The following is a 15878-nucleotide window of genomic DNA, read 5'->3' on the forward strand; positions in this document are numbered from 1 at the left end:
TATTGTGCTAAGTTGGCTGAGAACATTGTCTATTAGCAATGATGAACTGTCTACAATTTTGAACTCACTTTCTTTGTGCTAAGTTGGCTGAGAACATTGTCTATTAGCAATGATGAACTAGCTTCAATTTTGAACTCACTTTCTTTGTGCTAAGTTCCTTTATGTGATGTGCTCAGTTGCAATGATGACATTACTTACATCCTGATACCATTGTCGACTAGCAATGATGAACTTTCCTATGCTACTTCTACTATTTTGTTACTCTTCTATGCTACTTCTGCTATTTTCTTCTACTATCTCCCCCCTAATCTCTATCTCCCCCCTAATCTCTATCTCCCCCTAATCTTTTACTTGTTCCAGCTATGGCTGACATGGTCTCTGAGGTTGCTGGTCAGGGGGCTAGGCCTGCTCTTAGGTGGACTGCTGTAATGTCTGGGTTTGTTCTCCGTCGTTTTGTTGACTTGATAGGAAATGGGGTTAAGACTGACAAGGGTTTTAAGGAAATCCACCTTAACTCTGTTGCTAAAAATGTATCTGAGTTCTGTGGCCAAGAAGTAACAGGCCAACAAGTGTACAATCACCTTCGTAAGTGGAGGTCTAGGTGGGTCAAGGTTTGCAAACTAAAGGACATTAGTGGCGCTCTTTGGGATGAGGATAACTTTGTCATAAGCTTAGAAGAGGGTCATTATGCTGCTTACATCAAGGTTAGGACCAATACCTTCTATTTTTCTAACCTGTTAATGCCACTCTTCCACTTCAAATTCTCTTGTTCTAACTTGAGTTGCTAACTCAATAGGATCACCCAAAAGATGCTGATTACCTCAATAGGCCCATAGAGAACTATATGCCTATGCAAATCATATTTGGAAGTGGGGTTGCCACAGGTAAGTTTGCAATGGGTTCAAATGAGCCTTTGGGCAAGCCAACTGACATTGTTGACATCCTAGATGATGGCATTGAAGTGACCTCAAAGTTTGTTGATTGTTCCAATCTAACTAACAAGGGGAAGACTGTTGACAAGGGTACCCCTGGTGAGTCCAATGATAACAAGCCTAACTTAGGGAAGAGGAAGAGGTTCATGACTGATGAGGATGTTGTTGTGTTCAATGGGATGAAACAAGCTGTTTCAGATGTTGCTGCTGCTGTCCGTGAAAGCATCCATGCTGAAGCAGCACCTGGGATCTACAATGCTGTAATCAACTGTCCTAGGTTCTCTAGGGAGGCTCTCATGTATGCCCTAAACCACATGATGGAGCACAAGGCCACCTCCCTGGTGTTCCTGGACATGACTCCTGATGATCGTGACCTATGGCTCAAGACTTTCCTAGCCAAGCACTACCACAACTGATGTGATCTGATCTGTCTAAGAACAATGATGTATCCCTGAGTTCTATGGGTGTATGGGTTTAGGACATCTATATTGTCTAAGAACAGATTTGGTCCACTTGCTCTATTCCATCTATCCTAGATGCTACTTAAGAACAATGATGTATCCCTGAGTTCTATGTATTCCCTGTTTAAGAACAGATATGCTACAGTTTATCTGATGTGTCTCTCCTTTATCCTGATTAAGAACAGATTTGGTACTTGAGAACAATGATGTTTCCCTGTTTGAGAACTGATACGCTACACTTGATCTGATGTGTGTGTCCTTTATGCCAATGATGATAACAAAAGTGAATATTAAGCCTACTCAGTTAGCCAGCCACTAATGACAGTCATTTATGTTGTTTTGCTGTTTTTGGTGTTTAAGAACAGATATGCTACACTTGATCTGGTTTTGGTTTTTGAGAACTGATACTCCTATCTATATACTTTACACTGTCATGTGTGGTTCTGTTCTGTCATCTTGAGCTGTTCTGTCATCTTGAGTTGTTCTGTCATCTTGAGCTGATTACACTGTCATCTTGAGCTGATTACAATGATGTTCTGTCATCTTGAGCTGGTTACACTGTCATCTTGAACTGGTTACAATGATGAACTGTTCTGTCATCTTGAGCTGAACTGAATATCTAGTAGCTGGCTACACTGTCATGTAGGATCAATTTTGATGAGATGAGGCTAATATTAATAACTATTTCAGATTTACACTTGATCTGTTTAGCTGAACTGTATATTCTATTTGCTTGAGCTGTTCTGTTCTCTCATGTGTGGTTCTGTTCTGTCAGGTGTGGTTCTGTTCTGTCATCTTGAGCTGGTTACACTGTCATGTGTGGTTCTGTTCTGTTATCTTGAGCTGTTCTGTCTTCTTGAGTTGTTCTATCATCTTGAGCTGTCATCTTGATGTTCTGATTACACTTGTTCTGTTCTGTCATCTTGAGCTGTTCTGTCTTCTTGAGCTGTTCTGTCTTCTTGAGTTGTTCTGTCATTTAGAGCTGTCATCTTGATGTTCTGATTACACTTGTTCTGTTCTGTCATCTTGAGCTGTTCTGTCTTCTTGAGCTGTTCTGTCTTCTTGAGTTGTTCTGTCATTTTGAGCTGTCATCTTGATGTTCTGATTACAATAACTGCTGTTTGAGAACTGATATGCTACACTTGATCTGGTTTTGGTGTTTGACAAATGAGAACATATACTCCTCTATCATTTTTGCAAACTGGTTATGTAAAGGATAAGTAATTGTAATTTACAAGTGTTTTAGACTTTGTCTTTTATGCTGTTTAAGAATATATATGGTACACTTGATCTGATGTATCTGTCCTTTATGCCAATGATGATAGCAAAAATGGATATTAAGCCTCATCAGGTAGCCAGTTACTAATATTTGTTGCTTGAGAACAGATATCCTTTATGTTATTTTTGCTGTCCTATATGGTACTTAAGAACAGATATGCTATACTTGATCTGATGTGTCCTATTTGCTGTTTACAAGTCCACATTTGTTGTCCTTTTTGAAGTCCTGATGTTTCTATATAGTAGCTGGCTACACTGTCATGTGGAAAAATTTCGCTGAGCTGAGGCTAATAATAATACTGTTTTCAAGTATGAACTGATGTTTGCTGCTTTTACAAGTCATGACATGGTTTTATTTGAAGTCATGTTTGTTGTCCCATGAACTGAGTTGTAAATTCTGTTAGTAGAAGCAGAAGTAGAAGTAGAAATAGCAGAAGTAGAAGTAGAAATAACAGAAGTAGAAGTAGAACTGCTGCTATTGCTACTGTCCTATGAACTGAGTTGTAAATTCTGTTAGTATGTAACATAGCTAGTGTTTACAACTCAGTTCATCAGTTTATACATGAGTTTTCAGCAACTCAGTTCATCAGATGAAATATGAGTTGTATACGTGTATAAGCTGAAAACTGATGAACTGAGTCGTATGAACATCAGATGAATTGAGTTGTGAACTGAGTTGTAAATTCTGTTAGTATGTAAAAGTAAGAAACATCAGATGAACCGAGTTGTGAACTGGTTTTATTTGAATTTCTGTAAATTTTGTTCATTCTTCTATGAATTAAGTTGTTTTAATCCAAAATTTAAAAACAGCAAACAAAAGTTGGTACTGCGATCAGCCTATACAGGCTATGGTCATCCTGGTTAACCAAACAGAAGCTGTGTTCATGCAACTTATAAAAACAGCAAACCAAACAAGGGCTATGGTCATCCTGGTTAATTGCGATCAAAACAACCAAACAAGAGCTCTCAGCGTACTTGTACCAGCCTATACAGGCTAGGCGCAGCCTGCATCTGAGCTGAGAACCAGGCTCTGCTCATCCAACAACCAAACATACGGTTAATTGATCTCCTTTTTTTCGGAGATGAATAATTCAATATTGGTGCGAGTAGGTAACACAGCTCAGCTCCCCCAAACTCCCTGAATCGAGGGGGTCTGGGAGTTATTCAGCAGGTAACACACACACACTGACAAACAATCACCACCAACCAATGCATCCACGCTCCCCCACCCCCCATCCAATCCAATACCAATCCTGCCTTCCTCGAATCCAGCACAGGCAGGCAGAGCTGCTCAGCTCAGCAGCTGGTGTCGAGCATGCCGTCGTGGAAGGCGGCGACGCGGTCCGGGGTGACGCACTGCGTGATGAGCCTCGCCCCGGGCTTGTGCGCCCACGGCTTCACCAGGATGCACGTGGCGATGTAGTCCAGGTTGGTGAGCGGCACGACGTGCGCGGGCGGGCCCCAGCCGTAGTCCACCTCCGCGAAGCCGAGGCGCGTCCAGTCGGACACCAGCAGCGTGCGGTAGTCGGCCGTGATCTGGTACGGGTCGACGCCGGCGGCGCCGGCCTCGCCCGTCGCCCACCGCGCGAACTCCGCGGGCATCCGCCGCTTGCCGTCCTTGACGATCCTCACCACCTCCGCCACCGAGGAGCCCGCCACCTTCCCCGCGGGCGCCGACACGCGCATGATGTAGTAGCAGTTGCCGTAGAACCCGGCGCCTCCGCGCGGGAGCGAGCCGTGCAGCGCGGGCCGCGCGTTCACGGCGAAGCAGACGTGGACGAGGGTGTCCGGCTCGAACCCCGCCGCGCGGGTGCGGCTCCGCCACGCCTTGGCGATGAGCACCTCGAACGCGGAGCACCACCCGGCGCCCGCCGCGTGCGCCGCGCTGTACTCCGCCTTGTAGTGCCCGATGTAGTCGGCGGAGATGTCCATGGCGAGGTACGCCAGCCGCCTGGTGCCGGCGTCGGGGGTCGGGAGCCGCCCCACCAGCGCCGCCGCCGGGTCCGGGATCGCGTCGCGGCCCCACTGCGGCTCCACCGACACCGCGCCGGCGCCGGCGCCTCCGGCGCTGGCGCGGGCCAGCTCCCCGACCGCGGTCATGAACTGCGCGGCGCCCGGGCCGTCGGCGACGGCGTGGCTGAAGCGGAAGCCCACGACGAAGCCGCCGCACGCGAAGGCGGTGACCTGGACGAGCAGGACCAGCGCGCGCTCGTCCTCGGCGGCCGGGGTGGGCGGGAGGAGGTCGTCCTTGGGCACCATCAGCGGGGCCTCCAGGTAGTCCACGTCCTCGAGCGTGCACGCGGCCTGGGCCTCCGTGAACCACACGCCGGCGTTGCTGCAGTCCACGGCCTGCTGCGCGCCGGACTCCGACAGGACCAGGCGGCCCGCCAGAGGGTAGTAGTGGACCAATGCGCGGGCGAGGGCGCGCTCGATGGTCCCGGCCGGGCTGCCTCTGGCGGCGGCCGGCCGGTCGGGGGCCGCCTTGAAGACGTGGAGCGACTCGATCAGCGCCATCTGCGTGGGGTACCGGTCCAGCCAGGAGAGGCGGAGCGGGCCGGCTGGCGTGGGCTCGGCCGGGACCACCCGGCGCGCCGGCAGCCGCTCGATGGACTTGGGCGCCGCCGCCATGGATGGGTGGGTCGGTCACGGGGTGGAGATGGAGTTGTGTGATGGGAGGGAGAAGGGAAGGGAAGAGGTGTGGGGGCGGGGACCAGGTAAGCAAGCTACTGCCGCTGGCTGGCGCCGCCTGCGGTGCGCTTTGCTTGGTTTGATTTTGGTTGCTGGATGGATTGACTTGGACGGGAAGGGTGGTTGCTGGTGTGTTTTATAGGTGTGCGGTCGGAGGGGGGAGGTGTTGAAAAGTGGTGGGTGATGGGTCGGGGGCTGGTGACGAGGACGAGAGTCGGATGGAAGGCGTCCACGAGGGCCCACACGCTCAGTAGCGTCAGGGTCAAAGAAGCTGCCACGGTGGAGCCGAGCTGGGTGGGTTGGCGGACTAGGGTGGGGCCTTCGACTCCCCTGCTCCCTGGCCCCTGCAGCACTGCTCTATCCATCCCATTCCCGTCCCATCCACTCCCCCATAATGATCGTGTACGCATATTCCCACCTGTTTCGTTGTGCGTTCTCACACTCGCTCGCATCAGTCAGTACTACTACAATGCTACTCCTCCTCAAGCATTCATCATATACACAAACAAACAAACAAAAAAGGAGAAAAAAAAACACGTAGCCCGGCCGGCCCCTTGGCTCATCAACTATACTTGGGTCAAGTAGTCACTTCTACAACCAATATATGTGCGTTTACACATTGTATAATATAGTCAGTAAGTAGGGGGTGGATCGCACACGGCGACCTTGCAGGCCGCTGGAACCGAGCTGTCACCTGCCTGCCTACCGATTGTGCCACAGTCACGTACGTACGGCTCACGTAGACAGAAACAGAACGCGACGTAGCAGCAGCCTCTGGCGTCGCGCATATGGCTCGTCGGTTCGTCTCCGACGTTTTACTGTGTCCACGTTTAACCATTCGCCGGCCAAACGTCTAAATTTCACCGCCACGGCCACGCGTTATTCCTCTGAAAGTGAAAGGGATGCGTGTCTCCCTTTCAGCAGGTACGCAGACGACTCGATCTGAGCCGGGACGCATGCACACCGACGACGACGACGCCTTCCAAGCAAGGCACGAGAGGTACCGACCGACCGACCGAGTCTGGAAAAGACGCGGTCCGTCCGGGCGAAGGCGCGTACTATCTTAGTCCAGATGATGATCGTTCCATAAACATTTGTACCAGGTGATGATGCTCGTACGTAAGTATCCTGTTAGCGTCATACAGTTCATTATCTATGCCTCTTCGCTCTACTTTGTCAATAATAACTACTGGAGTAATAACCAGGAAACACTTCCCACTTCCCGTGTCCTTCCTTTTTTTTTATCGAGCAAGTGCCTGTGTGCACAGCGTGGGACGCCAACTTTTTCGACCTCGCTGTGGAGTGGATACAATCGCTCTCTAATCTTTTTTCTTCTTCTTTCTAGATAACTAACTACTAGGATAATCGTCACGAGTGGTAGTAGTGGGCTAGTGTGGTACCTAATAGTTTGAAAACAGGCGCTTGCGAGCAGCATGCATGCGGAATGTGTGGGGGGAAAGGGAGAAAAGAAACCCAAAGTAATGCTAATGCTAATGCTTACGGCAGGCGGCTCCTCATCGCTCGTTTCGTCAGATAACACCACACGCCTGCGCCTTTCCCACTTCCATTCCACCTGCGATCGCCGTTTAGCTAGCGTAGTAGAGGTCCGTCGCGTGCCACACATGTCGTCAATTACTACATTATGATAGATTGCGCGTCTAAATAAAACATAAACAAACAAAACCAGTTAACAAAGAACGTCTCATTATTGGAGGCCGAAGCTGGGATACTGAGCCGAAGGAGAGAGATGATGGGCCGAGGTGGGTGGGTGGGTGTATACTGTATAGTCGCGTGCCACGCTTGTAGTCAACAGCAGTATGGTTGCGCGTCTAAAGAAAACATGTACTCTTTTTATAACTATTTGGAACCTGTTTGTTCTTATTGTTAGCATTCTATTACTCGTAGTATTTATTTAGCGGTAGTTTGGGAACACCATTATCCCATGGAATTCATATTTTCCAATAAAAATAAACTATTTTTTCTTAGGAAAATGAAAATCCCTCGAAAAATGTGACTCCCAAACTAGCCCTTATGTTTTTTTTTCCCCTTTAACTTGTGCAATACTAGGCCAAGAGATGGACCAAAATGATTCGGGCACGAAGCAAAAATGATTCATCAATTAATCGTCCTGTCAACATAAACTAGTATAACAACAATAATTTAAATACATAGCATCTATAACTACTACCAATTAAACACCGGCAATAATACAAGCAGACACAGATAATTGTAAACAAAACGACAGCATAAGATTTTGTTTTTAGGAAAAAAAATTTGTGGTAATGGTTTGATAATTTTCTGATTTAAAATTATTTGGTCACTTTTTTCAAAAAAAAGTAAGATTTTTTTATTATTATTTTAGTAGAAAGTATGTATACGGGCAAAACCACATTTGATTATTTGAAGCAAGCTAGAGGACCTATTTGAGTGACTCTCGTAGTTTATGCAGTGGCCAAATACCTGAGCTTTTTAGTTTAATAGAGAGAGAGAAAACCCAACTCGTCTTAGGGTGGGTGTGTGTGTGTGTAACGGTGGTGGGGACTGAATATGTACACACCCTCAATTATGCACCAGGACAGAAGCAAACGCCCGGTCCCTTTTTTTTAATGATGCCCATGATAAATATGGTGTCAACGCAAGCTACAAGAGTCGGATTAGTTTAGATTGACACACACGAGCCAATTGCGAATAAGACGGTTGGTGAAAGGGCAGGCGTCAGTGCATCGTTTCTCTATGGCTGTGTACTTATTAGCCGAGGCTGCCGGATTGTTTTCGTATAAGCATTTATTTATTCGGCCGGGGTGCACCTGTGTTTGTGACGTCATTATTGTTTTGGCACTGCGAGCAGCTAAGCTATAGCTAGTCTAGTATGTGTTCAGAACAATTGGAAAACCCAACGTCATTTCGCTTGCCCGGATTCCTACTCTGCCTTTTGCAATGGCATTTCGTGGCTAATAAATAAATAAACTGCCCATGCTTTCAGAACACGTTTCTCGTAGTTAACTGCCTCGAGGGAAAAATGGGATTTGGACAGGCAATCTAACAGCTGGATATAGTTTACGTTTCGTTAGCGAGGTAGTAGTTGCAAAGAAAGAGAGCAACCAATCATAGTTTTGCTGCGAGAGAGAAGAAAAAGAAAAAAAATGTTAGTTAGCCCGTCTCTCTTTGCAACCAACCATAGCTCGCTCGCCCCCCACACCACACCCCACTGCTACCTACCTGGCAGCATGAGTGTCCATTTCTTCCTTCAGCTAAACTAAACCCCCATCTCGCGCATACAAATATCTAGCAGCGCTGCAAAGTTCGAAAGCTTAGCTTGACGCACCAGGACGAGGAGGTGGAAGCTTAGCAGCCTCCACCAACCCCGCACCAGCTTTCCTAACGGTCCTGGTCTGATCAGATCAGCGATTGCTTTGCTTTGCTTCTGCCAACTCGAGTCCTGTCAAGAGGCGCCTACAGCAGCTTGGTTGGGCTGCTGCCTACCCAACCGAGAACCGACGCTGCCTCCATCGCTCCATGCCTCCATCCACACTCCTGCGTTCCACGAGCAAATTGCTGTCGGCAAACTGATGCCGCTAGTAAACAAGTGATGCAGCTGAAGGAACTAAGCTGCGTGCGCATGCGCGGTCAAGAGTTCCGGTGCTTCGTCGCTGTTGCGTTGGCCGTTGGGGTGCCTATCTTCTAACTGCATTTGGTACTGATTTGTCAACGGGGAGATATGGTGGATTAGTTTCCGACTGCTAATCTGAAAAGGTTTCAGCTCAGGTACAGGAGACTGTCGGACTGTGATTGCGTGTCGTTTTACAGCATGGAATTCGAAGGATGTGGATGCCTACCTAAACGCTAGCGCGATATAAGCTGGTATATAAAAAAAGATCTGAATCTCCCGCATAGTTACATTACATGCTCTCTCCGTGTTAAAATATTAGTCGCTTTAGCTCTTAATTTTCAAAAGAACAATGATGAATCTATACACATATATAAAACAAATATATTGATTATTGTATGAATCAACTAAAAAAAGTAAAACAATTTAATTTTGGTGCAGAGCCAGTGTTATTTAGGTTTTTTAAGAAAAAAAAAATCATTGATCACTTTCTTCAAGCGCTAAATTATCCAGCTTATGAATTATATAAGCACATAATTGCATGTGTATGGATTATCATAATCTAAGCATCTAGATTATATAATCCATCTAATAAATATGTTTTGTTCTCTTAATTTATTTAAGCTGGATTATAAACAAACTGGGCCTAAGGTGAAGTATTTTGGAGCAACAGAAATGCATTTTTCATTCACATTTTATTTCATAAACCAAAACGTGCATCTACAAAATAAAAAAATAGATCTCCTGCGTATTCTTACGTTATAAAATTCAATAAAACCATGGAGTTTCTTTTATGCAGGGGCCCAAATTTTCTTCTGGCACGATGGTAATGATGTAAAGTTCTCTTGCCGTTGAACAACAATGCATTCGATTCGAGTGTAGCTGTAGCTCTCTGTAGAGTTGATGTACAAGCCCAACCATCTTGAGTGAACATAATAGAAGGATAACATCAGATGCTCCAATGGAACACACATGACTGATCAAAGCTTGGAAAGGGCAAAAAAATATCAGGGAAGGAAATTTATCAGGACAGACCACGTCGAGGGTAAAAACTTGGGATGTGTAATGCGCGGCGTGTCTGACCAAATACAAGGAATAACCAGGCATGGTTACGGGATCTAAGTAAATAAACCATTACAGCTTGTCTTATACAAAAAAAGGTTGCCCTTCTAATCTCCCACGCTATAATCTCAATTCACGAACCCGCTGATCTGCCCTGAATCAGTGGATCGCCAAGCCTTGCATCCCTTGTGCCCCCTCTTCGGTGACTTTGTTAGCTTGTATTGTGTTGATAGCTCTGGCAATGTTTCCCTGGATCGTAGTTTTCCAAGAAAACTCAGTCAGGAGCACAGTAAACATTAACAGGCAAAAGTGCCACAGTAGGCTCTCTAGATAACGTGTTTCAAACTTTAAATCAAGTAGCAAATTCAATGTGAATCGAGAGAGGTTACCCTCCAAGCTCCGAGCTTTGTGCGCAGAGCATGCCAATGTTCCATCCCAAAGATCCTCTCTGTGTGCCGACTGAAATTTACACAGCACATAACAAATCAACAAACATGACATTCCTGAACCAGCAAACCTTGATCCGCGGCTGAAAACGATGAAGATAGTCTGTGAAGTCATAGCAACATGAATACCTGACAATGACAGTCTGGTTAAGCTGGTCAACCTTGCAATCCAATATCTTGGATGCAATTGCCTTCACAATCCATTGCTCCACCTCGTCATCATTGATCTAATGAGGCATTACAAAACTCAATAGAAATTCCAGCAATGTCAACAAAAGCTATTTGACAGAATGAACAGCAAGTAAAACGGACAATTTACCCTGAGTTCAACAGTGATTGCAGAATAAGGGATTTCACCAGAGCATCGGCTGCTCAGATCAAGCAAAGACATGAGGCGCATTTTGGTTACACATTCGTCATGGACGAGACCTGAGGATTGTTGATCAAAAATCAATGAAATGAAGTCAATATGAATGAGATGTTTGAATTGCAAGGGGATAAATCATTGATACTGATCTGGCAGAGAAGATACCATAATCTTTCAGCAAGTCAGAGTTTGCACTTTGAAACTCCAAGTAGGAATCAAGCTTCTTAGTAAGGAATATCTTTAGTAGTTCATACACCAACTGATACTTTTCGTCCTTCTCAAGCTGTGAAACAGCTGGCATGTTGAGCAAATCACACTGCAATCACAAAAACAGTTCCATCAATCAAGTGCACCGATCGGATGTGCAAAGCTGCTAGCATGTGTCTAGAGTCTAGACCACATTCATGGATTGTCAAGATCGAAATTTGAAACAACTCGATAAAATAACACATTCATTACTCAGTTATTGTTGGCAAACAAGAGGAAGTGACATTATGGAAGAATAGTTGGTTGAGTTGGAAACATGCATGATCCATCTATCTAAGCAAAGACGATAAAAGGAAAAAAAACATTTGGAACTTGGAAGGACACCTCAATGACAACTCTGACAACTTATAATCACACAGCTCAAGACTGAGAAGATACAGAGAGCACCAACACTGTTTACATATAAGCAGATAAAATTAGAGCATCTCTTGTCCGTGAAACAAATGCTAGCATTAAAAATTTATTGACTACATTCAAGTCTGATATGAAAAAACACATTTGGATAAATGATATGAGAATAACATCCTATATTGCAAATGGGCACTAATGAACAATTCAGGGAAAAATTAGCCTTCTGAGGACTATATCTCATGAAATTTCTCACATAGAATCGATATTACAGATGCATGGACTGGAGTAAACAAACACCTGAAAGAGATTAGGCGATTTAACAAACTCGATGATTGCCGCAACAGCCTCTTCCTTCGCATCACCAATTGTAGCTGATTCATCATCTGACCCTTTGAATGTGGCAAGGTACTTATTGAGAAAGTTAAAGTACTCCTTAGCCATGCTGTCAATCGTAAGAGGGAATGATTGACTTGTATCAGTGCAAAACCACACCAGATAGGTAGCAATATACAGAAACATAATGGCATGCGGTAAATAGTCACGCATGCCTCACCCCTTGTGGTCTTTGAGGATGGTGGTGATAGCAAGGTATAGCTCCCTCTTCTCCAAATTGTCAATTCCCCACTCACTGACAAAACTGTCAATGTTCTTGAAAGATGGGATGATGTACTCAGCAGCCTTTCCAGCCGTGGCGAGCTCAAGAGCCTTCTTGTAAACAAATGCCTTGCCGTACGGGCTCGGGAGCAGATTGTACAAGCTGAAAAGACTACATACACACAGACAATGGGAACAAGTCTGTAAGCAAACCCCTTTGGAAGCCACAAACAAACGATCGAAATCCCAGCTAACGGTTGTTGCTTACACTTTGAGGCGCAGCGCTGGCTTGTCACCGTGTTGCTGGGTGAGCTTAGCGCAGATGAGTTCGGTGATCTGCAGCGCCTGGTCCTCGGATCCGGCCTTGGTGACGAGGCTGCAGATGACGGAGAGAACGCACTCCAGGTCTGCAAAAACGGAGTTAAAGGCTCAAGCACATAAGATCTCTGAATTACGAGAGAGAAGAAAGGTACCTTTGTCCGAGACGCGCGACGGGGAGGTGAGGAGGAGGTCGGCGGAGGCGAGCATAAGGGAGGCCATGTCGAGCCACCGCCCCGCGAGGATATGCTCCTGCGCCTCGAGACATAGGCGGGTGACCTCGGGGTCGGCGACCTCCGGGCCCGCGTCGGCCCAGGCGAGCTCAGCGGTGAAGCGGACCACGGCCAGCATCGGCTCCTCCTCCGTCGTGTTTACGATGGTCGCCATATTGTCGTTCCTTCACTGCGCGTGAGCCGGAGCTGCTGATGCCACTGCGGCCGCCGGAGATGGTGAAGGGCTGAGGGGAATGGGCTCGTGGGGCGGCAAGTGGCGGCGGGAGGAGGAAACCCTAGAAGACGATGCGATGCGGTTTAAGACTATATCCATCAACGTCCTCTATATACATCCTCTATATCCGTTCTTTACCGTCTTCTCTAAAAAATTCTATCTTATATATCTACTTTCTATCCAACAACGTCCTCTAAATCACGTCCTCTATATGTAAATACCTATATTAAAGACATTTTTAATTTTTTAATTTTTGTACATACATATTTGTCATACTCTTAAATGTATTTTACATATTTTAGTTTTATTAAACCGGTTGTTTGAAGTATTCAAATAGATAGAGAACCGTTTAGAGAAACTCTACATATAGAGGATCCAACAACGTTCTCTAAATTTAGAGGACCGTTTAGAGGACGTTGCTGGAGAGAGTAGAGGACGTCATCGTCCTCTAAATTTAGAGTATATGACCCTTTAGAGGGTCTTGTTGGAGCTAGCCTAACACCCCCAAGGCCCCAACGACGCCTTGACCGCCTTGAGCCCCACAAGTCATTCTCCCAACCTTAAAATTCCAGCTGTGGGATCAAAAATCAACGGACCACGATCTTGACTCGTACTCTTATGTCTATCTCGAGCACTATCCAACTTTCTAATTCAAATCGATGTGTAAACGAAGTTTACCATACAAAACAGTATTTTACATTATTATATACATGATCTACTGAAAGGGAATTAGGCTTACACCTAGTTCCTAGTTAATTTTGGTGGTTGAATTGTCCAACACAAATGATTGGACTAACTAGTTTGCTCTAGTGTATAAGTTATACAGGTGCCAAAGGTTCACACTTAGCCAATAAAAAGACCAATTATTGGGTTCAACAAAAGAGCAAAGAGACAACCGAAGGCACCTCTGGTCTGGCGCACCGGACAGTGTCCGGTGCACCAGAGGACTCCAACTCAAACTCGTCACCTTCGGGAAATTCCAGAGGCGACTCGGCTATAATTCACCGGACTGTCCGGTGTACACCGGACAGTGTCTGGTGCTCCAAGGAACGGCGCCTCAGGAACTCGCCAGCTTTGGGAAACCGCGACGGCTGCTCCGCTATAATTCACCGGACATGTCCGGTGTAACAGCAGGGCAACGACTACTTCAGCGCCAACGACTACCTGTGGACGCATTAAATGCGCGCCAGCGCGCGCAGAAGTCAGGCACGCCCATGCTGGCGCACCGGACACTCTACAGTACATGTCCGGTGCGCCACCGGACATCCAGGTGGGCCCAGAAGTCAGAGCTCCAACGGTCGGAACCCAACGGCTTTGGTGACGTGGCTGGCGCACCGGACTGTCCGGTGCACCATACGACAGTCAGCCCCACCAAACGGCTAGTTTGGTGGTTGGGGCTATAAATACTCCCAACCACCCACCATTCATTACATCCAAGTTTTCACACTTCCAACCACTTACAAGAGATAGGCATTCAATTCTAGACACACCAAAGAGATCAAATCCTCTCCAATTCCACTCAAGGCTTTAGTGATTAGCGAGAGAGATTTGTCATGTTCTTTTGAGCTCTTGCGCTTGGATTGCTTCTTTTCTTTCTCACTTGTTCTTGTGATCAAAACTCCATTGTAATCAAGGCAAGAGGCACCAATTGTGTGGTGGCCCTTGCGGGGAAGTTTTGTTCCCGGTTTTGATTTGAGAAGAGAAGCTCACTCGGTCCGAGGGACCGTTTGAGAGAGGGTAAGGGTTGAAAGAGACCCGACCTTTGTGGCCTCCTCAACGGGGAGTAGGTTTGCGAGAACCGAACCTCGGTAAAACAAATCCGCGTGTCACACTCTTCATTTGCTTGCGATTTGTTGTGCGCCCTCTCTCTCTCGGACTCGTTATTATTTCTAACGCTAACCCGGCTTGTAGTTGTGATAAATTTTGTAAATTTTAGTTTCGCCCTATTCACCCCCCCTCTAGGCGACTATCAATTGGTATCAAAGCCCGGTGCTTCATTAGAGCCTAACCGCTCAAAGTGATGTCGGGAGATCACGCCAAGAAGGAGATGGAGACCGGCGAAAAGCCCACTACAAGCCACAGGAGCACTTCATCGGAAGAGTCCCGCATCAAGAGGAAGGAGAAGAAGAAGGACTCCTCCAAAGGGAAGGAGAAGAGATCTTCTTCACACCACAAAGAGAAGAAGGAGAAATCCTCTTCCCACAAGCCGCATCGGAGTGGGGACAAGAGGATGAGGAAGGTGGTCTACTACGAGACCGATTCTTCATCGGCATCCACCTTCGGCTCCGACGCGGCGTCCGTCACTTCTAAGCGCCAAGAGCGTAAGAAGTATAGTAAGATTCCCCTACGCTACCCTCGCATTTCTAAACATACACCTTTACTTTTCGTCCCATTAGGCAAACCACCAACTTTTGATGGTGAAGATTACGCTAGGTGGAGTGATTTAATGCAATTTCATCTAACCTCGCTCCACAAAAGTATATGGGATGTTGTTGAGTTTGGTGCACAGGTACCGTCCGTAGGGAATGAAGACTATGATGAGGATGAGGTGGCCCAAATCGAGCACTTCAACTCCCAAGCCACAACCATTCTCCTTGCCTCTCTAAGTAGAGAGGAATATAACAAGGTGCAAGGGTTGAAGAGTGCGAAGGAGATTTGGGACTTACTCAAGACCGCGCACGAGGGTGATGAACTCACCAAGATCACCAAGCGGGAAACGATCGAGGGGGAGCTCGGTCACTTCCGTCTTCGCCAAGGGGAGGAGCCACAAGGTATGTACAACCGGCTCAAGACCTTGGTGAACCAAGTGCGCAACCTTGGGAGCAAGAAATGGGATGACCACGAGGTGGTTAAGGTTATTCTTAGATCACTCATCTTCCTTAACCCCACTCAAGTTCAATTAATTCGTGGTAATCCTAGATACACACTAATGACTCCCGAGGAAGTTATCGGGAATTTTGTGAGCTTTGAATGTATGATCAAGGGCTCAAAGAAGATCAACGAGCTTGATGATCCCTCCACATCCGAAGCACAACCGGTGGCATTCAAGGCGATGGAGGA

At 46.6% G+C, this 15878-nt stretch overlaps 3 protein-coding genes across 3 annotated transcripts; 1 reads left to right on the plus strand and 2 right to left on the minus strand.

Moving 5' to 3' along the window:
• Positions 1–362: 362 nt before the first annotated feature.
• LOC103636796 (uncharacterized) lies at positions 363–1348 on the plus strand. The gene is made up of 2 exons (XM_008659118.1): positions 363–704; positions 797–1348. The coding sequence occupies exons 1-2, from the start codon at positions 363–365 to the stop codon at positions 1346–1348; spliced, it is 894 nt and encodes a 297-aa protein (XP_008657340.1).
• Positions 1349–3730: 2382 nt separating this feature from the next.
• LOC100382417 (uncharacterized) lies at positions 3731–5115 on the minus strand. Its single transcript, NM_001175160.1, has one exon. It carries the CDS (start codon positions 4928–4930, stop codon positions 3968–3970), a length of 963 nt encoding a protein of 320 aa, NP_001168631.1. The 5' UTR covers positions 4931–5115; the 3' UTR covers positions 3731–3967.
• Positions 5116–9931: 4816 nt separating this feature from the next.
• On the minus strand, positions 9932–12925 carry LOC100282333 (uncharacterized). Its single transcript, NM_001155245.2, has 9 exons — positions 12527–12925; positions 12322–12460; positions 12013–12225; positions 11757–11901; positions 11007–11157; positions 10794–10903; positions 10604–10701; positions 10418–10487; positions 9932–10277 (listed from the first exon to the last, which is right to left on the minus strand). Exons 1-9 carry the CDS (start codon positions 12756–12758, stop codon positions 10188–10190), a joined length of 1248 nt encoding a protein of 415 aa, NP_001148717.2. The 5' UTR covers positions 12759–12925; the 3' UTR covers positions 9932–10187.
• Between the last annotated feature and the right edge of the window lie 2953 nt (positions 12926–15878).

The sequence above is a fragment of the Zea mays genome, chromosome 8 (assembly GCF_902167145.1).
Source record: "Zea mays cultivar B73 chromosome 8, Zm-B73-REFERENCE-NAM-5.0, whole genome shotgun sequence".
NCBI lineage: Eukaryota > Viridiplantae > Streptophyta > Magnoliopsida > Poales > Poaceae > Zea > Zea mays.